Source organism: Thamnophis elegans, chromosome 3, assembly GCF_009769535.1.
Source record: "Thamnophis elegans isolate rThaEle1 chromosome 3, rThaEle1.pri, whole genome shotgun sequence".
Lineage (NCBI taxonomy): Eukaryota > Metazoa > Chordata > Lepidosauria > Squamata > Colubridae > Thamnophis > Thamnophis elegans.
The window spans coordinates 46,764,165-46,788,664 of record NC_045543.1 but is presented as its reverse complement, the minus strand read 5'-3'; the positions used below and the strand labels follow the sequence as shown (position 1 = coordinate 46,788,664).

The window sequence follows — 24,500 nt, the reverse complement described above, 5'->3', positions numbered from 1 at the left end:
TTTTTAATCAGAATTAGAATCCCACTTTTTGGAAAATAAAATTGTCATTAATAAAGATCAGTCATTGTTTGGATTGTCCACTCTTAGCTGAATGAGTCTTCAAGCAGCTACAAGGTCAGCTGAATATCATGTCCCTAGCATGTCCCCTTTAGTAGTTGATGGGTTGATTTAGGGCTGATCCACACAAGCTGGTTGTTCCAAAACAAGAACATTCCACCAAAGAGAACAGACCACCCACAACATTGTTCTCTGCTCAAACAAAGGTCCCTGAGATGACTTTTCCTGCTACATATCAAAAGTACGTAAAACATAGAACATGAAATCATAGGGCTGGAAAGGGCCTTGGAAGTCTTGTAATTGTGCAAAGCAAAGAGTCCTTATACCACCTCTGACAAATGGATGTCCAATCGTTTCTTCAAAACCTCCAGCAATACAGCACCCACAACTCCAGGAGACCAACTATTCCATCAGTTAATTTATCTCACCTCAGAACATTTCTCCTTAGTCCTAGGTAGGATCTCTCTTTAATGAACTTCTACCTTTTGCTTTTTGTCTTACCCTCAAGTGCTTGGGAGAATAAGTCAATCCCCTCTGCTCTGTGACTGCCCCCCAAGTACCCAAGTAGCATTTTCTCATTTGTGCCAGCTCCGAGTTGCTTGCCTTTCTTGCCTCAAATATCAGATTGATCACACCTCTTGCTGCCTACTGGTAATGCAAGGTATTCTAATGTTAGGATATTGAGCATACAGTCCTTCCTCCTCCCCATCTTTACACACACATCTGCACAAACGCTACTGTTCCACCTGCCAAACTATCCTACACATCCACAGATCGAGGCTCCATAGCGCCCAATCTGATCTGCAATCTTTCTCTCTCTCTCTCTCTCTCTCTCTCTCTCTCTCTTTCTTTCTTTCTTTCTTTCTTCTTTCTTTCTCCTTCCTTCCTTCTTCCTTTGAAAATAAGGCTCTCAAAAAGTTCATGGGCGTCCCGGCTCCCTTCAGCTCCGAGGTTATCCTGAGGTGGGGGTTGTACGCGGACCCTCTTTCCCTCCCCGCAAAGCGCCTGCACGGAAGGTAGAATGTTTGACCTGGCTGGCGACGAGCACCAGGGGGCGCTGCCGAGCCAGTTGCTCCGGCAGGGCTAAGGATGAAGAGGAGGGCGAAGGCCGGAGCTCACCAGGCAGACTACAGGCGAGACCCGCCCGGATGACTTCAGTACTGCAGCAGCTCATGAAGGTGTTTGTGACTCGGAGGATCCCCCCGGCGGGGCAGGCGGTCTTGACTCAGGCCGGCGTGTAAGTGGGCTCGCCTGGCTTCCTAATGCAAATAGAGAAGGGAGAATCGGTTGCTTTTTTTCTTTTTTTCCCCCCCGAAGGGGGTGTGTGCGCCCGGCTTGTAGTGTTGCTCAAATCTTCGGAATGGCTGCGGCCATGGTGGACACACACACGTTTGGGTGTTCGCCTTTGAGGAGAGCGACGAGAGTTGCAAACATTTGGACGGTCAGCACGGCCAAAACCGACGCTTCTCGGCCGTTGGCTGACGTGGGGTTTTTTTGCAGCCCTGATGCGGGTCCAAACTTTTCCTAACGGGCTCGTGGGAAGCGAGTGCGCGCGCGTAAACAGACTGTTGGGGGGGGTGGTGGTGTAAAAACGTCTTGCTTCCAGCCGAGCGTTCATTGTTTCTGGTGCGGAGCAGGGCCGCTAAAGCTGCAATGCCTTCTGGCGGGGTTTCAAGCGCGGTGGGGAGGCCGCGGGTTGCTGCAGTTCCAGGTTCCCGCTTCGCTGCTTTCTTCTTCCCTGAGACGGGAGGGGAAAAGGCCGATATAACAACCACAGGTTCAGTCCTGCTCCGTGTTAGACAATGGGCAGATCCGGTTGAGAAGCTGAATTGGACGGCTTGTTGCTTCTGAGACGTTTCTTCTCCCTTTAGCCTTCCTTCTTTTGCCCGCGTTTGGGGATTATTATTCTGCTATGAAAACTTGGATTGGACCTCTTCAGTGTTAATTTAGAACAGGGCAATATGGCAACTTTTAAGATTTATGGACTTCAACTTCCAGCATAGCTGGCTGGCAGATTCTGGGAGTTCAAGTCCACAAGTTGCCAAGGTTGTGTAGGAAATAAGAAAATTCAAAAATAAAATAGTATGTAGGTATATAGGTTAGAAATGCATATAAACATGCTGAAAGTATACTGTTAGAAAGTGGCCCAGTTAAAGGAACATTCCTTAATGCCAAGGAGACAGAGATAAGAAGAAGCCATGGTAGCAAAATATTTTATGGGCAGTTATTGGGGGGAGGGGAAGCATCAGGATGGAAAACTATAAAGGAATTCAAAATTAAAATATAATGAAAGGAAACATCATTCTATAAACATTTGTTCTATTGTAGAAATATATTATGCTGTTATAAAAGTATTTTCCTTTTAAGCATTTAATTGTTAAACATTTGCAAAACATATACCTTTGTAAAAACATGTATGAAAACAATTGTAACCTTTTAACATTATAAATCCTTTTATGTAATCCTTTTATAAAAAAAGGACATTCTCTCATGTAGAAACTTTCACTCCCATTTTTTGGTGTATATTCCTTAACACTAGAAAGCTTGGAGATGCTAATGTACACAAAATATTTAAAGAGTCAATGGGTAACAGGTAGGGATAGATAGGTGTGTTGAGTAGAGTAATTTGAGCAAAAAAGGAAAGAGATAATAAATTATCCTGAGTCACTTTGGATTAGCTACCACTCCAGAGTGTATAAACAATAAACCCAAAGGAAAAGGGAGATGGGGTGTTGGGGAAAAGAACTGTATATAATGTAAGTTTTCTGAAATCCAAGGTGTGTCTCTTGGCTAAAAACTTCATGTTGAAGGTGTAGCCTGAGATTCACTGCACTTTTGCAAACTGCTAATATTTTTGAATAAAGTTTCTTTGTTTTCACTGACCCAGTTTTTGTTGGCTGATTATTATTTCCAAAAGTTGGACACTCCTTATTTAGGGCAACATGGGAGAGATCCACCGTTGCGCTTGCTTTTTGCCCATCTAAATTTCTTAAACTAGCTTTGGCCCAGATGGATAGAGCAAACATTAAAGCCATATGTGCAGTAATTAAAAATCTCCACTTCTGCCAAAATTATTATTGTTCTTCACAATTGTTGACCAATTCAAACCGAAGAACATTCAACAGGGTGAGCTTTGGTTTATCAAATTTGTTATTCATTGTGAGGAATAGCTGTCTTTTCATTCTTTTCATCATCTTGAGATAGGAAAACACAAATAGCAGAATAACTCCAAAGTTAACTAACTTTGCCCTAAAGTCCCAAACATTTATTTTTGCAGTTAGTTGTCCTTGTTTGATTAAGCAATAAAGAGGTTGCAACCTTCAGAACATTGGTTTGCTGCTTGATCTAATTTGGGCTTGCCTCTTCTTTCCCCTTCAGTTGCAGCATCCAGCAGTGGGATTCAGAGGAACCAATCCCACAGGCAGAATTGCTAGCAGGGGTAGCTGGCAAAGATGGGCTCCTGTGTCTCCTGTCTGACCGGATAGACAAGAAAGTCTTAGATGCAGCAGGTGAGCGTGGAGAAGTGTCAGTGTCTCATGGTGGGTCACTGTTCGCAATTGTAGTAGTTGCAGCATTCCAGAGCCAAATGATTGCCATTTGTGACCTTTCCAGCCATCTTCCCTCAAGCAAAGTCAATGGGGAAGCCGGCAGGGAAGCTCCCAAGTCACAATCATGTGATGTCTTGCTTAATATTAGTCATGAATTTTCCAACCTCAGTTGTGGTCATAAGTTGAGGGCTATCTATGTAGACATTAGCTTGCTCAATATCACCCAACTATTACACAGCAGGGAAAATTTTTATTGGATGCTTTGATAACTTTTGAGAATAATACAGTATTTCACTCTAGGAGAGCAAAATTTGTTTTGTAATTCCTTTCAGAGGAAAAGCCTCAGATGTTTGGGAGTGGATCCAACTCCAGCTTTATTTTCCTTCCTATCTCCTTCCTTCTGTGAAAGCTTGCCTCCAACCCCTCAGGATATCTGGCCAGACAGTCCGGATTTGAAAAACATCCCTTGAGCCAGATGTTCTGTTAAATCCCCTGATTTTATGTTGTATTCATATTTCTGTGCTATCTGCTTAAGAATTTCTGGCCTTGGTCTTTAAATATAAGAATCCATCATGCCGAAGAATTTTAAGCCATGATTCTATTAAGTGCTGAACATAAACATAATTAATATCTTCCTTTAAATGATGGTTTGTTTGCATATTAAGGGTCTTGTCATTCGGACTTCAGAATAGCCTGTTCTGGAGCTGAATATTTACGTATTAGTCTGAATTAGGATTGCATTCACCTCATAAAATAGTAGTTGATTAGTGAGCCAAAAAGGAGAGAAAAAAGGAGACTTGCTAAATATTTGGCATCTTAAAATCCATTAAGTGGCAATTTTTAAGCCTGAAAATAGAACTGTACAGTTTTCTCTTTTTTAACAATATATGATTTGGACTGTTCACCCAAAATAAGTGTTTAACTCAATTTAGATAGTTAAATACTCCAGAAGGGGTTGCAATAGTCCAGTGGTTAAAGATGCTGAGCTTGTCACCTGGAAAGTGGACAGCCCGGGTTTGAGACCCAAAGGCTACGCAACAGGGTGAGCTCCTGTTTTTGTCCCAGCTCCTGCCCATCTAGCAGTTTGAAAGCATGCAAATGCGAGTAGATAAATAGATACCACTTGGAAGCATTCTGTGTGCCTTGGCATATAGTCATGTTGGCTACATAATCATGGAAATGTCTTCTGACAATGCTGGGGTCCCTTGGCTAAGAAACAGATGAGCACCGCCCCCTAGAATCCAACACAACAGGCAAAACCTTTAGATTTATATATTACAGACTCTTCTAAGGGTTTGTGGTTTGGTTTGAATGTACACTAAAAAGAAAACAGTATTTTAAAAATGTTTGATTGAGATAAGGATGGTGTTTGTGCATTAACTAGTTAGCAGTTGCCATTCCATTAATTGATTAATTAATTATTAATGGACTTTAATGATTGAACTAACTTTTTGTTGACTGATGATGCAAATGATGTTTGTAAACCCAGTTAGATAAAAGTGGGCTTCCATTCATTGGTTCTTTTGATTTTTTTAAAAATGTTCATATTAAATCTTACCCAATTTTTCTGTGTTTTATTAATAAACAAGGTAGATACCTTGAAAAACATCTTTGCTGCTTGCCAACCTTTCACAATGTTATGGTAGTTGATCGGGTGGTAAGGCTGATATAAACTATCATTTGCCATTTTATAAATAATATTTTGTGTTCATATTAATGACTTTCATTCTGAGCATGCGGTCTTCATTTTTTCCAGGGCCAAACCTCAAAGTAATTAGTACATTGTCAGTGGGCTATGACCATCTAGCCATTGATGAAATTAAAAAACGGTAAGTCTTGTATAATTTAAAATTCAGCTATTCTACATCAGAGCAGGGGAGATTAGGAGAGAATTATAGTGGGAGGTTTAAGTGATATAGTCTGCCCCATTTCTTTTCACCATTAAAAACTGGAGTTCTTTTTCTGGGAAAAGCAGCAACTGAAGTATATATAATGCACGCCCAATCTCTTTAAAGGAAAAGCTTTTTTTTTTGCAAAAATCACTAATTGTATAATTAGGTCGTAGGATGGGGCTTGGTTCAAGCAGCTTGGGTTTTAAGGTTCAAAGGATTGTGTCCTTTTTTTAAGAACTGCAGTTACTTGCCTCAACAAACTTAGACCATTTGCTTTTATGTATTATTATTTCAGAATATATTGTAAAATACAAAGCATTTGCATTTTATTATGTTACATAAATTCATTTTTAGAAGCCAATTATGTCAAAGGGGAAGCAGACCACTTTCTTCCATTTATTATTTTCTTTGTGCTACATTGACCCATCCATGGCCAGTTAACTCATGCACCTCTTCTCCGATTATATAAATTTTACAAAATAAAACATATTTGTGCTTTGTGGATTACCTTATATACAAAGAATTTATTCCAGGGATTACTTCCATTCTTTTATGGGTAAGAGACTTGCTGCCTTGACCTACCCATTATATGATTAGGGTTCTTAGCCCTGCTTAAAAGTGCCCATCTCAAAGAAATGGTAATGAAAATGAGAAGAACAAGCCCCTTTTTAAATTCTAGTGGTATCCGTGTGGGGTACACGCCGGACATCCTGACCGATGCCACTGCCGAGCTGACAGTAGCTTTACTCTTAGCAACGTCTCGCAGGCTCCCTGAATCAATACTGGAAGTGAAAAAGTGAGTATCTGCAATTTTGCTTGGGATAAAAGGTGGGGAGCATATTGTACTGGCTTTAATATTTGGAGGTGGCAGTAATCAGATAGCTACCATTCTGGGATGTTAGTCATACTATGACTGGTGTATGTTAGCAAATTTCAGGGGCCGGTGTTGGTAGAGCCTTTAGGACAAAGGTTGAGTTTGCAACAGTAAACAGTTTTAACTCTTGCTGGACTGCACAGGGAGAATTCTATAATCATAGTAGAGGCATCTTGCAAGTAATTCATTAATGCCTCTTTTGCATTTTGATTTTTTTTTCTTGCAGTGGAGGATGGACGACATGGAAGCCTCTTTGGATGTGTGGCTACGGACTTTCAGGCAGCACAGTTGGGATTATAGGGCTGGGAAGAATAGGTAATCCTTGTTTTTTTAAATATCTACCTGGAAATTCAAATTTATTTTATATATAAAATGATTTCCATCAGGTAGGCTGGGAGAAGTAAATGGCAGCTTAACTCAAGCTTCAAATCATTGCCAGTTATTGTTAATTGAGTATAATAGCAAGCACAACACAATGGAGAGGTACAGTTGTGCCAACTTTTCAAAACTGGACATTTGAACTTCAAAACTAGTCATCAGCAAAGTGATAACTAGTCTAGTGCAAAGTGGACTTTCTCCTGTGGATTACTCTTTAAACAAATAACTGTTACCCCAGAAGAGATCTTTTTGCCTTTTTTTTATTTTGTCATTGCTGTCACTCAGATATTAGACTTTCAGATATTGCTTCGGATGAGAATAAGAATAGATACTTTTATTTATTTTAGAAAATTTATATTGCCACCTACTTGCACATGACGACTCAAGGCAGCTTACACAGATATAGCACTTAGCAATAGCATTTAGACATATATAGCGCTTCACAGTGCTTTACAGCCCTCCCCAAGCGCTTTGAGTCAGCATATTGCCCCCAACAATAATCTGGCTCCTTATTTTACTGACCTTGGAAAGATGGAAGGCTGAGTCAATCTTGAGCTGATGAGAATCGAACTGCTGAAAGCCTGCAGTACTGCATTCCAATCACTGCGCCACCACAGCTCTTAATATATAAATATAAAAACCATATAAAAGATAAAAATAATAAAATGAGGAATCATAAAATAATAAATCAGTAAAATAATCCCCTCTCCCCCCATCCCTGGCAACAACACACATTCTTACAAATCATTTAGTAAAGTATACTTTTGCCTAATCATGGGCCAGGAGTGACTCTGTCTTTTCTACTTGATCAAGTTGGGGTGCTGTAGGAGTTGCATTCATCAGACATGGCTGTGGTTCATATTTATAATTCTGGAATTGTTTTCCTTAATTTTTTGACTAATAGTGCAGTCCTTTGCCTAGTTGGAAGGCATCCTGGGAACTGAAATCTAGCATCTGAGGGACACCAAATTTTTTGGGGGGGAACCTTTGGTGTAAATGATTTTTTTCAGAAACGACTATATATTTCTTACAACTATGACGTCAAGAGTGAAGTGTTTTTGTATTTTCCTTCTGCTTCTAGGGCGGGCCATAGGGTATCGTCTGAAACCTTTTGGAGTCAAAAGGTTTTTGTATACAAGTCGTCAACCCAAACTTGAAGCTGCTGCGGAATTAAAAGCAGAGTTTGGTGAGAGTTGTGTTTTATTTACATGAATTTCTTTATGTATGATTTTTCGTCTACTGATTGTTCTAAACAATTTAAATAGAAAACATTAATGAAACATGAGATTAAATAAGATTTACATGAAGTAATTCTTGGGATACTTGATTATGCTTAGGGAGAGATTTAACTACGTTTTAATCTTTGTATTTATGATGGTAATTGTAAAAGTAAGAAGAGTACATACCTTTCCTTAAAAAGGAATAAAGATGCCACCCTTAAATAATTTGATATATAAATAGGAGGAAAGTAAGAATTCATTAGTTTACTTTACTTATTACAAATCAGGATCATTGTTGAAAAAGTATTACATTGGATGATGGCAGATTAGGGGATTGATAAATTATCAAAGTGCAGCATAAATTGGATGACATTTAGATTTTTTATTTCAAAAGTAACCATTAATTTGATTCTTTTTAAATATCAAGATCATTATTTTCCCTTTTTTATTCCTGTGGTTTTGGCAAATATAATAGAGGTGTAATTATTTCTTCACATTACTGGCTAAAAAATAAGTAAAAGAAATTCTCTGCTTAACAATTGTCTATCTTGATTTTACCAGTGAAGTGTGAAAAAAGTACTAAAAGGAAAATTGTTTAGGCTTAAATGACATCACTCCACACCCACACAAATGACAGTGGGAGGTTTCCTTGCTAACTGACCTATTAGAAAAATGGGTGACTGAATGCCAGCGAAAGAAAGCTAGTATCCTAATAATTTATAGCAATTTTTTGTTCTTTTTTACAAGTATCCATTGACAAGCTAGCAAAGGAGTCGGACTTTGTCATTGTAACTTGTTCTTTGGTTCCTGAAACCCAAGGGATGTGCAATCGGGACTTCTTTCGTAAGATGAAGGAAACATCAGTATTCATCAATACAAGCAGGTTAAAAAAATATTGTCCCATTATTTATTCTTTCCTATTCTATCCTATTTCGTACCATTGAATTCACCCAGATTCACCTGTATTCTTCACAGCACAGCACCCATAGTTCCTCAATTTTGCACCTGCCATGAGAGTTACCTCTAGCCAATAATCCACTTTCAACTAGTTGAGGAAAGCTGAGCTATATGGAAATAGATCAGCCTTCCTCAACTAGTTGAAATCAAATGTATCTGGTGGGTGAGTCATTAAATGGGCATCCCATTCCACAGCTAATTAGATAAATACTGTATTTATCTCTTGACTATCCATCACTGTCTATAATGCCATTATTTAAACTATAATAATGTTATTCCTAAAACAGCAAACCTAGTGCCCCTATGATTGCTATATGGGATATTTTGCATCAAGTCTTGCTGCTTATTAAGGTATATTGTTTATAGTTATCATAAGATTATTCTTAAAAGATTTCCTACCAGGAAAGGTAGGAAACAAATATAATAATCACAAATAAAGGGAGTATGCAAAAACTGCCCAAAGAAATCACTAACAATATCCCCTGGTATCTATATATTTGTTTAGTAGTAACTTGTATGTACAATACAATAGCAGAGTTGGAAGGGACCAGGCAGGAAACCCTATACCATTTCAGACAAATGGCTATCCAACATCATCTTAAAGACTTCCAGTGTTGGGGCATTCACAACTTCTGGAGGCAAGCTGTTCCACTGATTAATTGTTCTAACTGTCAGGAAATTTCTCCTCAGTTCTAAGTTGCTTCTCTCCTTGATTAGTTTCCACCCATTGTTTCTTGTTCTACACTCAGGTACCTTGGAGACGTTTGACTCCCTCTTCTTTGTGGCAACCCCTGAGATATTGGAACACTGCTATCATGTCTCCCCTAGTCCTTTTTTTCATTAAACTAGACATACCCAGTTCCTACAACCGTTCTTCATGTTTCAGTCTCCAGTCCCCTAATCATTTTTGTTGCTCTTCTCTTCACTCTTTCTAGAGTCTCCACATCTTTTCTACATTGTGGTGACTAAAACTGAATGCAGTATTCCAAGTGTGGCCTTACCAAAGGCATTATAAAGTGGTATTAACACTTCATGTGATCTTGATTCTATCCCTCTGTTTATGTAGCCTAGAACTGTGTTGGCTTTTTTGGCAGCTGCTGCACACTGCTGGCTCATATTTAAATGGTTGTCCACTAGGACTCCAAGATCCCTCTCATAGTTACTACTATTTAGCAAGGTACCACCTATACTGTACCTGTGCATTTTGTTTTTCTTGCTTAAATGTAGAACCTTACTCTCTTCACCACTGAATTTCATTTTATTAGATAGTGCCCAATGTTCAAATTTGTCAAGATCCTTCTGTATCTTTAGCCTATCTTCTGGAGTGTTGGCTATTCCTGCCAGCTTGGTGTCATCTGCAAATTTGATGAGTTTCCCATTTATTCCCTCATCCAAATCATTGATGAAGATGTTGAAGTGTACTGGGCCCAAAACAGAGCCTTGGGGTACTCCACTGCATACTTCCCTCCATGTAGATGCAGTTCCATTGAGGATTAAATGTTGAGTGCAGTTGGTCAGCCAGTTATAAATCCGTCTGATAGTGATACTGTCTAACCCACATTCTTCTACTTTATCTAGTAGTAGGTTATGGTCTACCTCAAATGCCTTACTGAAGTCCAAGTAAATTATATTGATAGCCTTCCTCTGGTCCAGTAATTTTGTCACTTTGTCAAAGAATGCAATAAGATTAGTCTGGCATGGTCTGTTTTTGACAAACCCATGTTGGCTTTTGGCTATTACTTTGTTTACTTCTAGGTGTTCGCTAATTCGTTGCTTGATTATCTTTTCTAAAATCTTGCCTGGTATTGAAGTCAGGCTGATAGGTCTGTAGTTCCCTGGATCTATTTTTTTTCCCTTTTCTGAAGATGGGAACCACTTCAGCTCTTTTCCTGTCCTCTGGCAGTTCCTGGTGCTCCAGGATCTCTGAAAGATATAGTTCAGTGGTTCTGAGATCTCGTCTGCCAGTTCCTTCAGAACCCTGGGGTATAATCCACCCGGTCCTGGTGATTTGAACTTGTCTAGAGTAGACAGGCTCACTTACCATATGTATTACATCTCAAACTATCTCTAACTAATGCTTCAACAACTTCATAAATTAAAATTTCCATCGCTGAAGAAGATACTATATTTCAACCAATGTTCAAACATTCAGTATTTCTTCATCCTTGCATTAGCTGCTGCTGCTGCTGCTGCTTCTCTGTTTCAGGGACATGACATTGTGTACAAGAGGGGAAGGAAATATACCTGTTTCCTGGGTTAGAGTTCCATCTTTGTGGAGGCTATACCACTGCTGTGATATATTTTCACATAGGTTTACTTCTTCCTGTGTTATTAGAATGCTGTGACACTTAAATAATTCAGATGTAAAGTTTTCTTCATGCAGCCATTTATATTTAAGCACCATGTTGAAAATAATCAAATGAATATCATTTAGTTCAACCCCTCAGCTACTTCAGAAAGAAATCAATCTACTTTTCTTGGCTCAGTGTATTTAAGGTTAAAACACCTTAAAGGAAATGATTATGCCTTAAATTACACCTTGTTTGATCCTTAGCATCATTTCTGTCACTATTTCTGTTCTCAGTTTGAACATGTGTACACTCATACTTTTCTATATATTTGGAATTGTTTTGGATATAGCCAAGCAAAATATTTTCTAAAGGCAGGGATTGATAATCCCCTTCTAATCTGCAAGTAGGCCATAGGAGAGGGGCTAGAGGTATATCATCACTGGAGTTAACAGGGCAAAACGTTTAGAAATGTTATTTTCTGTTTTTGAGGCTTTGAGAGGGGTGTTTCATGAGCACTGAATCTTGCAATATGTTGGGATATACTTCTTGTACTTTAAGTATCTCCAAATATGAAAAGCAATGATGGGGGTGGCGCAATAAGTTTTAGGGAAAATTTTCTGATGTTAAAACTTACGTTTTTTTTAAAAAGTGCAAGATTGTTTGTTATACCTGCTGTGAGATCTACAAGTAAGGAACTTCTTGTGGCCTGCAGGTTGCTCACTTCCAAGATAAATGTATGCATTGAATACATACATATAAATGTATGTATCATCAATCAAACTAGTGATAATTGCTGACTGGGAATTATGGAAACTGAAATCCATTACATCTGGAAGACACCTAAGACAGGCTATATATACAAAAATTGGAAAATAACATAGTGTTATTTCTCAATTGCCAAAATCCACAAAGGGACAAAATTAGGAATTTTCTTATATTTCCATGGGACATAAAACATGATAGCCAGTTTGGTATAGTGGTTAAGGCATCAAACTAAAAAAGTTCTAGTCCCATTTTGGGCACAAAGTCAGTTGGATGGCCTTGGGCCAGTTATTTTCTCACAGCCCTATGACAGAGGCAATGCCCAACTGCTCCTGAAAAACCTTGCCAAGGAAACCACAGGAACTTGTCAGGTCCCCAAGAATCGGACAATTGAATAAAAGAGTAGTATACTAAAATCCCATCTCTCTTATTTTATTTTATCCAGGGGAGCAGTAGTCAATCAGGAGGATCTTTATGAAGCTTTAGTGAATGGGGAAATTGCCGCAGCTGGTTTAGATGTCACAACCCCAGAACCTCTGCCAACAGACAATCCACTTCTTTCTCTCAAAAATTGTGGTAAGATTATTTAATTTGCATTGCTACTTCAGCACTATTTTTTGACATGGAGATTGTGACTGGTAGACATCAACCAATAATGGATCATTCACTTTGATCAGTTTGCAGATAAAGAGACCTGTGGTTTTAAGGAGAAGATACATACTTAAGCAGATTTTTTTCAATTTTAAGGGCTAGAAATGTTTTGATTTAAACATAGAAGATATTCAATAGTGGCGATGGGGTAGGATGAGGGTGGAGGTTCATTCTTCAAATGTTTCGTTACCAGCTAGGTAACATCCAACCACTAAACTCCGCTGAAGATGTTACCTAGCCTGTAATGAAATGTTACATCTCTGCTGAAGATGTTTCTAGCCTGGTAACAAAATGTTCGGAAACCAACCCATAACCTTGGAGAATGAACTTTCGCCCTCATAAAAGATCTGTTAAATGATTCCACATCCCCAATCTGCACTGTTTTCCATGCTTCTGTAGTTACAGCATAAGCCTAGTATTTCCCAAGGTATCAGAGCTTCTAGAGGAAAAAAGAAAAACAGACATTCCACTCACTCTGCTTTTTTCACAATGAATCACTGTAATTCCATTCAGAGAGTTTGGCACACTTAGGTTGTGGCTAAGCTGACATTGCAATTAAAAGGCACTTTTATACACTAATTTAACAAAGGGTTGTTTTGACACTTTACATGTAGCATGTACTAATGATACTTTTTTCTCTTTCATGCGTTAAAACAGTAATCTTGCCTCATATTGGAAGTGCCACTTACTCAACAAGGAATGTAATGTCAGCGTTGGCTGCTAACAATCTTTTGGCTGGCTTGAACGGAGAAGATATGCCAAGTGAACTTAAACTATGAGAAGCTAGCCTACTCAAGTTAATATAAATTGTTTTTAAACGGGGTGGATTTAACTTTTTGGCCCCCGTCAATTCTGATTGAGCTTGTTGCCTTTCAAATAAAATAGAATACATAATAAATCATGTTTTTCTGTGTCATAATTTTTTAAAAGCAATATGCTAAAACGTGCAAGAACTGGTGAATAATATGTACTATGGTTTGCATATGCCTCTACAGTGGTCCAATTAACAGGGAAAAGGTAAGAAAGCAAGCTTAAGAATTATGAGATTCCTTTTGTCAATTATTTCAACAAGTGCATTTAAGCAGAGACATTATTTTAATAGACTCAACATATCCATAACTTTAGCAGACACTACATTCTGCATAAAAAGTTGGATGGCATCACAGCCTTATTCTTCCCATCAGCAACTAACTTACAATACAGCAAATACATAAAGTAATATCTAATAACGGTGGTAAAATTATGAGTTCCCCTATCCTGCACTATTTTTGCTTCTAATATTGACATGAGTTTATCAAATTGCTGCCAGATGTCACTGTAAAATCCTATAAAGAAAATTCTTATTTTAGAATTTTGCAAAAAAAAAACAAAACCAAACCCAACAACTATTAGTGTTTCAATTTCTTTTTCTTGTGATCTGGGTAAAGATACTTAACTAGATTTTTCTATAGTCATTTGCTTTTCCTCACAGCTATATCCACAATCTCAGCCATGTTAAAATGTATAAGGTACATTATGGATTGCAGAGCTAGCCTAAAACCCATGGTCTGTATAGTTATAGCTATACCAGTAACACTACATTTAGTAGCAGAAATTATTGAACAGAGATGTATTACAATTTGATGGTAGAATAATAAGTGTGTAAAAGAAACAACACCTTGGGTTTTATGATTGAAAACACCAGGCTAGAAACAGAGAGCCTGAGTCCTACCTTAGGCATGAAAACAGGCTGGGTGTCTTTTAGTCCAGCCATTCTTCCTCGGCCCAGCCCGCTTCACAGGATGGTTGCTGTGGGGAGAATAGGAAGAAGTAACAGGTATGTTTACCACTTTGAGTTATCTATAGAAGTGAGATTTAAAAATTGAAAATATGCTGCAGAACTCTGGAATATTCTAAAATATCCATAACCTTGATACACACAGAAACTGTTGCTTAAATGGGGGTTTAATCTAACAGCCATGATAAATGCCAACCTTAGTTCACTAAGGTAGTTTTTCTTAAACAGCTGCCAATGCAAAGTAAGTCCCATTATCATAGATAGCAGTACAATATTTTTAGAGACCCATTCAGCTTTAAATACTCTATAGAGTAATAAAGAATATTTTAGAAGCATTGAGGAGTGTTTAAAGGATCACAAAGAATGTGATTTAACAAATTACTTTTAACTTCCAAGAAATGAAAATTATTTGAAATAATAACAGTAGACTTAAGACTTATGTTGAATTTTAACACATTGAATACAAATTGATTAGAAACACTATCAAGGATAATACATAAACACTTCACTTTCTAGTACAAGATTTTACAAAAGGAAATCTATGAAACACCTAGATTTTGCAGTATTCAAAAGTGTATATACACACACACACATATCAGACAGTCTAAAACGTACTTGCATTGTATTCAAGGTAAGCACCTTCATTACACAGTGTATGTTACTGCAAAACAACCAAAAATACATTCAGACCCCTAAAACTATGTTAAACTATCACACACTTTAAAAGCACTTTGAGGTGCAAAGATGGTTTCATCTTCAAGATATGTAACCTTTCACAATAAAGAGCTCTTTGTTATGTTGTTCACACACTCTAAGCAACCTATTATACAGATAAATGCTTTCACATCATTAAAAAAGCCATTAAAAAGTTTGCCCTTCATCTTATAACAATACTAGCTAATTATGCATTAGCTATACAAGCTTTCAGACTATCCAATCAGAAAGAACAATACCAAGTATTGTATCCTTATGTAATATGTACAGCCCAATCCTAAACATGCTTACTTGGAAATAAACCCCAGAACATTCAATGGGGCTTTCTCCCAAGGATTGCAATCTTTTTATTTTGTGACAGAGCTGGATAATTTCAAAGCGCTTTTAAAAAGTTGTTTAAGCCTCACAACACCCCTGTGAGGTAGGTATGGTACAAGTATTAAAAATAATCAAGCCTTTTTTTAAGGTGTGTGGCAGAATCACACTGTAAGTGTTTGCCTCTTATACTCCATGCGTTCCTAAAATTATTGGCAACATGGGACAGAGGAAAAGAATTAAAGCAAAGTGCTGGGTAAATTGCTGCTCTGCCAGCGAAGACAAGTAGTTTTGGAATGTTTATACAGATGGCTCGACTGACTGAATCTCTTGCCACACTTTAAACAAGCATATGGTTTCTCCCCAGTATGCACGCGAATGTGCTTCTTGCAGTCTGTTAGGGTCAGAAAAGTCTTGCAGCAAATTTTGCAGGCATATTTACGAGCGCCTTCTACTACCAGGACATTGTGTTCAGATAAGGCCTTTTTACACTTTGAAAGAACATCAGCAGAGGCTCTGGTCAGCTGTGGTGGGCCAGGTTGGGAAGAATGTCCATTTTCAAAAGAGGAAGTAGCCCCGTTCATTAGCAACTGAGAATTTGGAGCATTGTCTGACATTTGAGAGCTCCGAACAGAAGTCACAACAGGCATTTTGGGAGCTATGCGACGATACCCAGGAAAGTTGTTGGCACCACCCCTTGAACTCATTACTGCCCTTGACAAAGAATGCAATCCGAGGCCAGATCTTGGAAAGTCCATCCCAAATTGCTCTGCTGTGCGGTAGCCAGAAGTTTGTACACAAGGAAGGCCCATGACATCCTGCATAGGCCTGACAAAATGTGAGTCTGTGCTATCATTAAAAGGATTCTCCACATGAGAAACAGAAGCTGAAGAATGACTATTAGCAGGACCAGATTCTGGGCTGATTAAATAAGAGGCATCACCATCCATTCTACAGTCACTAGTTGTATTTGGAATGTTGTCCTCATGATTCTGGCTGGCACCAAAACTACTGGCTCGGCTCTTATTCAGAAAGTTTGAAATACTAAAAGTGGACTTGTGTTCTATGTTATTTCCTACCTCCATAATATGAATGTCCCCCACTCTATCGGTACTAGACTGTGGGTCAGAAAAACTACGATCGCTGCTTTCAGGGCTCAGTTCTATTTTTTCAGCATTTACACCTCCACCTTCCACTTCAACTGATTCACTTCCCTCTGCTTGAGAAGTGACATCACTCACTTCATCCTGGGGTTCTGGAGAACTCAAAGGTTCAGATTTCACCACTACTCTCATGTGTTCTTTTTCACTTAGTCCAACCTCAGGATTCTCACACTGAAAATTGTTTTTTTGGGAAGTGGCGTCTTGATCAAAACTAGTTTCCACTTGAGTTGCCTGTGATGCCATAGACATTTGAGAAATAGTTCCCCCACTGTTGTCAGATTGGCTGGGCACTTGAGCATCTTCCTGGGCACCAAAAGACTGATCGAACATAACGGTATTATCTTCCTGGTTATCATTCACACCATTAGTCTTAGAATTGTCCACAATTTTCAAGGAGTCTGGGGAAAAAAATTCATCTCGTGAATGAGCCACAGTCTGTGCGCTTTCAGGAGTAACATCTGACATGATAGAATCATCCATGGAGGGCCTAATGCGTTGTCTAGCCCTTTCTTCAGAAGACTGTTTACGTTTGTGGAGACGCCGTATTGGAAAAGCACTTCGTTGTTCAATGTTACTTCTGACTGATGAGCTCATAGAATTTGTCTGCTCTTCTGTGCTTTGGGTAGAATTTAATGCAGAGCTCACTATACTTAACCCAAGCTGCTGAAGCATGAAAGACCGCTGCATGCGTGCATTCTGCTCTTGAACTCTATCACTTGGTGGAGACATGGGTAATGTCCTTGTAGTGAGATAGTGTTTGCATGCTTTTACCACAGAGTTCAAATGGAGGTGAGAAGCTGCTAACAACACATCCATAACATTGCTCTCTCCAAGCATGAGTGTAGAGGTATACATCATATCAATGAGAGCAGCAAAAGCTTCAGCTGTCACTACTTCACTGTCTAACTGGATCATATTCATAGTCTGATCGCCTTCTGCTACAGTAAAGAGAGCTCGGAAGTGTGTGCTGCATGCTGCCAAAACAGAACGATGTGCTTTGAAGTGCCTATTTCCAACCACAATGACACAATCACAAAGTTGACCATGGAGCCGTTGATAGTTCAATTGCTGGAAGATTTGCTCGAAGTGCCCTGGAAAATCCATGATCCTACAAAAGAAAATAAAACATGCTTTAAAAAGGTAAGAATATAAACATCTTGGCATTTTATCCCCCCAACTAAAGAAATGAAGTTTTACAAACAAAAGGGATTATAGTAGTTTCCAAAATGTTTTAGATTTGGAATATCTTTAGAATTACTCTCACAAACTACTTGCTATAACAGTGTGCTGAATAAAAGGCACTCACTTAACAGAAGACAAGCGGGCAAGTTTATTCATCAGGACTAACAGCATCCCCAAATGTTGTCTATCATCTCCTAACATAAATTGTTTTTTAGTAGATGGACTCCAAGAAAGCTCTATATTACAGCCATCAATAGTTTTTGATTTTAAGATCTCAAGTTCTCTACAAAATCTAGAACCATTTTTGGAAATATAAATTATGGATGATATTGTTATCCTATAACACAATATCTTCTTATTTATTTAACATTTTGCACTGTCAGTTATGAAAGTATTTTGATAATACAGGTAAAAAAATATGGAAGGGCCCCCAAATAAATCCTTGTGCTTATTTTGGACATCAAAATAAGGAAACAGGGAAACACAGTAATTCAGATACTTTTGTATTTGAGACAAAAATGAATAGAGCCGTTTTTAAAGTTAGGTTTACTAGAAAACATCTTTACCTAAACAAAGTTATCAGAACATCTTTTAATGCAAGCTGTAACTTCTTTCAGGCAAATTAGCCTATTTCCTATTTTAAATAGGAAAACTTGCCTATTCTTGAAAAAAATATCCCATGTAGAATAAGTCCATCAAAACCCTGGCTAATGAAAATACAATCTACTCCTTGGGCTAGACTCCCATTGCTTATTATTAATAAAAAAAATAATTTCCAAGACAAATATGAGATTCTTTTATGGAAAAAGAGAAACAATAATTTAGTGCTATTCTGCCATTTTTCCCAGCCAGTGATCCGACAGTGCTCATAGAACTCGCTTATCTAGAAATATGGCATATAATTTGTTATCTTAGAAATGTCCTACAGCAAGAAAAATGGCAGAACTAGAACTCGATCCAGTGTCTTCTGTTTGAATCTAAATGCAATAGTCACATTTTGGAACTAGGGTCAAGTAAACTATGATAAGAAGAGTCTATACATGTTTTCTGAGATTTTCTATAAAAATGCCCTAAATAGAAAATATGGGGAAAAAAATTAATTATGCAGCACAGAGGTTTTTTTTAATAAAGCTCTGATTTAGCCTCAAACATGTCCATTTAAAGCCATCAATCAAACTAAAACAAATTTAGCTTGAAGTTTTTGAGAATCCCTGCTTTTTCAAATACTATATTCAGCAAACTAGACTAAAGTTCTGGCCTCTTTTAAGGCAGTTGTATGTAGTTATTTATACTTCACAATCAAGTTCTGGTATACATAATCAGCATCTCATTTAGTGTTTGTGATGATAAAGAGACATATCTCTTGATTTAATGAGCATTAAAGTCAAGTTCTTAAAATAATATTGTTCTTCTCTAAAGTCATTTTATGTCAAGGTACAAAAACAGAGTAAGTCCATAAGGCTTTTGCCGCAAACTATTGTGTGTTGGATGGTTGAAACCAGGAACAGAAATCTGGTGGTGGTGGCGGCTTTTTTTTAAAAAAAAGGCATATTCTCTTTAATATATTAAAGAACTGGATATATCCTATTCATTTCAATGTTCTTCCTGGCTCAGCAAGTATCTTATAATCTGTACAGAAGTTGTGTGTAATTTCCATTGCTATATTCATTTTGGCTTCTCCCTCTTTTATCCGTCTTAGCAGCTTTGAACTGATTATTTGCAGAGGATTATTCCCACTGCTCACTTAGTTTGAGCTTTTTTCATTTTTTTCCTATTCTCCCTCCTTTTCTGTGTTATTGGACTATATACCCCTGTATAAAATTGGACATAGATGTCTCCTGGTGTAATAAGCACTAGAAATCCAAGTGATTAAACATATTCTGTGAATACAGTTAAACAGCTAAGACAGATAACAAATAATTTGTTCATTACTTTCAAAAATTCAATAAATAAAATTAGTTAGTCTACATCTCAAAAGCTCATTAACAAAGACCAGAAAAGCAATTTTTAATCTCTTATTTTATATAAGGGATTTTTATTTATAATATTTGATTGACTCACAAATCAAATGCTACTTAAAACTTATTGCATAATTTTCTGCTCCATACTTTTAAAGAAGTGAATACCAAGAGATTGGAATGACTCCACTCCAACTTTCCAAGACACTGAAGATCACAGGGTTAATTCTTCTACTTTGCAGGGCAGCTGGAGCTGCATGAAATACTTAATAAGCTATGTTGGAGCTGGCTAATACAAGAAGCTCCATCATTTCTGGAATTTGACAAATATAATGGAGAACCATTTGTTTAATTGTTATCTTGAATGGGGAATTTTGGTCATATGGCAATATGTTTCTTGCCTATTGTAGGCTATATTCACAAAAAAATGTTAAATATAAAGGGATGGAACAGATAGATCAAAAAGTTTTAGAGGAGTCCCATTCTAAGTAGCTTGCTATAAGGTTCTGTACCACATTTGGGGAAAAAATAGAATTATTACTTGGAAGACGAAAAGAGAAGAGAAGATGATTTTTTTTACCAGTAGTTTGGTCTATGGCAAATTAAGAAGATGCATAAAGGTAGCCTACGTAAGAAACCTGCTCTTATATGTGTAGACTTGCACATATCAGGATGGGTTTCTTAAAAAGGCATTTGTTTTAAATAGATTATATCATTGATGACATTTTAAATAAAATAGATTTGCATCATAAACATGCTAAATCCATATTTAATTAATTATAGAACTCTTTCACACATGAAAATCCTGTTTCCAACAATAACCAGCCAGGTATCTTCAAGAGCCACTTCAAAATATTCTGCTACAGTATGTCAGTCCTTATTTCCCATGTGCTATTGGCACTGATGGCAATAAATGCAAAGTTGGTACAACCATAAGTTCTTGTGCTGTTGTAATGCTTTATTTTGGGGGGAGGTTGTGCAAAAAGATTCAATATTCAGGACTAAGAAGATGGTTACATTTTCTCACCTTTGGCTTCTACTGCATATTTATCTAATATGTTATCTAAATGCTATAAATATTTAATAAGCAACCTGCCACAATTATAGGACCAGTCCTTTTTCTTATATGCAGTCTTAATGTTTATTTGAGATATAATAATTTAGGATGGTTATATGACTGGTGTCCACATTTTCTTGAATAGGCTAATATTGTTTTCAATCTGAGATTGACGTTACAGCTCTAACACAAAACAGCATAAGGAGTAAGTAATTATGGTTTCATGGTCCTATTTAGTCACCTCTAACTTCCCTTCCAAGTGTATGTTTTAATTTATTTCATTAACAATTCAACAGTTTCAAAGGTTTACAAAACTATATCTTCATGGACAAGTGGTTCTAATCATGTGCTATGTATAATTATTACTCTATTTTGATCTCAGTACTAACAAGTATGTACTAACAGTGGAAACTATTTAATTGCATTTGCCTAAATATAGTAAAAGCAACCTCCCAAAACATACTTTTATCCCACAAAAAAACCAATTTATTAGCATATAGAAATCCTACTGAAGCTTATTTTTCAAAATTAATATAAACTTGTTTTTTATTATACATTATTATTCTGAGGGAATAGAATTCAAAATTCAAAGATAAAATTACATCTTCAGCTACTATAAAAGCATGGGTGTTTTGTGGATTTCTAACTCTTTAAATAAAAAAGATACATAATTAAGAAAGAACAGAAATGTTATGGTAGAACACTGCAGTATGTAGAAAGATCCCAGGTATAATCACAAGCACATGAAGATAGGAAGATGATTTCTATCTGAAACTCCGAACAGATGTTGTCCATTTGTATAGATAACATTGGTCTAATATAATTATACAGACCAATAGGCTAATCTAACAGAAGGCTGTTTATTTCCCTGTCACTTTACTTTCTAGGTTACAAAAGGTAAAGGTAAAGGTTCCCCTCGCACATATGTGCTAGTCGTTCCCAACTTTAAGGGGCGGTGTTCATCTCCATTACAAAGCTGAAGAGCCAGTGCTGTCCAAAGATATCTCCGTGGTCATGCGGCCAGCATGACTAAACACCAAAGGTGTACGGAATACTGTTACCTTCCCACCAAAGATGGTTCCTATTTTTCTACCTGCATTTTCACATGCTTTCAAACTGCTAGGTTGGCAGAAGTTCTGTTGGACAAGTAACAGGAGCTCACTCCGTTATGTGGCACTAGGGATTTGAACCACTGAACTGTCAACCTTTCTGATCGAGAAGCTCAGTGTCTTAGCCACTGAGTGACTGCATCCCTAATGTTATTTCTATCTAATTATAATATGAATGTAGCAGAGAGAGAAATGAACCACTTAAGAATAATGCAGAGTGCTTTTTTGTATGACCAACCTTAATAGCAGTTGGTCAGTACATTTTTTTTAAAAACACAAGTATTAACTAACAGATTTAACATTCCTTTCAGTTATCTCTGGTACTTAGGGATATTACAACAAACTGCTTAGCGCCATGCAGGTTACCAACTAAAAAGTGGCAGATATCGAAACTTCTAAACTATGTTTTAGAATTTTGTTAGACAAAAACTGTGGCCATGGGAACAGTAGCATCATTTACACCCCTCATTTTCTATCTTTCACAAATATGAGATCTGAGTGAGAAGTTATCTAAACAAGAAAATTAATTTGAATATCCAAAACTGTAACTGATAATTATTCTGAACTAGACTGACCTGTTGGTATTTTTACATAGAACCAAATCAAATCTCAAAACAAACATTTAATTAACACCATCTAACGAATGCCATACATTCTGTTTATATTCCTACCTTAGTAAGAGATAACATGTAAGAAACCTGTTCACCGGCATACATCACTCCCCCCCCCTTCTCAGCTCCCAACAAGTCTTCTAAACTTCTCTTGGAGGACTAAGGGGTCATTCAGAGCAGATTTGAAGACAAGGAAGCTGGGGGGGGGGGGAGACAACAGAACTTCCTCAGAAAATATGACCATAGTGAATCTAACCCGCAACATTTAAAATAACTAAAAATGTTAACCTATATATTTATTCTGAAAGTCCCAATTTAAAAAAATATCCTGTCAAATATATTCACCTTTCAATCCAGGATACCAAGGAAATTAATCTCTACTGTTGGATAGGTTCTTAGAACTGCTTTAGAGTTACAAGATTTTTTTAAAAAGATACTCAAGTTCATCTTTCAAGTATCTGGACTTTTTCCTACCACAGAAAAGAGAAAAGGTCCAAACCAAGTTAAACTTAGCAACCAAAATAGGAATTTGAAAGGGAGGAGTCAAGACCAAAATTCACCCACACACCCCAAAGAATAGAAGTTTCCAACCGGCCGAGCAAAGCCCTTTGGAAACCCGTTTCTTCAAGTGGGGCAAGAGCTGAGTGACCCCTTTCAGAGCACCAGAATCAACAGGGGAGGCCCCTCTCTGGCTCCCCCAAAGCAACAGGCCCATCATAAGGTCTGTGGACGGCAAGCGAACACGCCCCCTCCCGCCCGCGCTCCAAGCCCGGCGATGCCCCTCCTCAGGCCACTCACCAGTCCATGCCCCGCCCTCGCCGGGAACCCAGGAAGGGGGAAAGGGGGCGTGGCGGTGGCAGCAGCAGCAACCTCGAGCTCTCTTTTCGTTGACAGCCTCGTCAACGTCTAGGAGATTCACGCCGCCCCCTCGGACCACCAAGGAGCATGCGTACCTCACCCTTGAAGCCCCCCCCCCACGACAAGTAGGGAGACCGGGCCGCACTGGGAAGAATCAGGCGGCCGATTCCCCACCCCCCTCTTCGCCTCCACCAATCACCCGGCCGGAATGCCTCCGCGCGCGGATCACGACCGGCTCCTCCGCTCAAGCCCAAGGCGAAGAAGCGCGCGCTCTCGAGAGCTCAACGAAGACCACCCCCCCACCCACCCCGCCCCCCTCCAACCGCCACACGCATCGTCTCGCCTTCCACTGCCCCTAATGCGCCCCTCGCAGCCAATCGCAGCGCAGCGCGCCCGCTGCCGTCCGCCACGCCCCTTCCTCGCGCGCGCCCTACATAGACTCGCATGTCATTGCCCAATCGCAGTTCAGCGCGCGCCCAATATTTGGTCGTCCCTTTAACTATCGTGTTCACGGCCTCACCTGCGCTGGGAAAAAATAAGGCGACGATCGTCCCCTCCCGTCCCGAACTCCGTATCTCCGGGAGGGAGGGGCACCCGTTGTTCTCTACTCCGGTGGCGTCCGTTTGTCCTTCCTTCCGTTCCTTAGGGGGCGGACTTATTCGCTGCCAGTCTCCGCCTTTGCCTAAACTGTGGCGGTACTCCAGACGGAAGTGACGTCACTCAAGTGATCGCCCACTCGCGGCTTGCAAAACCCGCCGTAGACTCTGGAGTTTCAACAATCGGAGAGAGACGTTCGGCGTGCGCTCGGTCCTTGGCCATTGCAGAAGCCGAGATTGCTGCATACAAAAGATTCTTGGTAGTTGCAGATGAAAAGTCTATAAGTGACTTAGCACTAAACCAGAAATTCCAGAGACCTGCACTATTCCGTGTGTTTTCCTAAATTGGGAATATACTGGAAGGAGAAAATGTAGGAAGAATAATTCCCCCAAGTGCTTTCGCATAATGCATTTTATAAAACCCAATGCATTAGGCATTAAAGCAAAGGTATTAAAGAACATTGTTGCCTGTATATATGAATCTTAATCCTATAGATAAGCATGCATCGGATAATAAACCTCTCCTGAAA

At 38.6% G+C, this 24,500-nt stretch overlaps 2 protein-coding genes across 3 annotated transcripts; one reads left to right on the top strand and one right to left on the bottom strand.

The window, feature by feature from the left end:
* Positions 1-1,170: 1,170 nt before the first annotated feature.
* GRHPR (glyoxylate and hydroxypyruvate reductase) lies at positions 1,171-13,531 on the top strand. Its single transcript, XM_032213055.1, has 9 exons — positions 1,171-1,294; positions 3,436-3,566; positions 5,362-5,434; positions 6,177-6,293; positions 6,598-6,686; positions 7,831-7,935; positions 8,717-8,852; positions 12,425-12,555; positions 13,288-13,531. The coding sequence occupies exons 1-9, from the start codon at positions 1,206-1,208 to the stop codon at positions 13,407-13,409; spliced, it is 993 nt and encodes a 330-aa protein (XP_032068946.1). The 5' UTR covers positions 1,171-1,205; the 3' UTR covers positions 13,410-13,531.
* Positions 13,532-14,843: 1,312 nt separating this feature from the next.
* On the bottom strand, positions 14,844-24,084 carry ZBTB5 (zinc finger and BTB domain containing 5). 2 transcript variants are annotated; one of them, XM_032213054.1, is made up of 2 exons: positions 23,895-24,084; positions 14,844-17,707 (listed from the first exon to the last, which is right to left on the bottom strand). In XM_032213054.1, exon 2 carries the CDS (start codon positions 17,701-17,703, stop codon positions 15,676-15,678), a length of 2,028 nt encoding a protein of 675 aa, XP_032068945.1. In that variant the 5' UTR covers positions 17,704-17,707; positions 23,895-24,084; the 3' UTR covers positions 14,844-15,675. The 2 variants fall into 2 exon arrangements, with proteins under 2 accessions (XP_032068945.1, XP_032068944.1); XM_032213053.1 differs by lacking the exon at positions 23,895-24,084 and adding an exon at positions 23,315-23,613.
* Between the last annotated feature and the right edge of the window lie 416 nt (positions 24,085-24,500).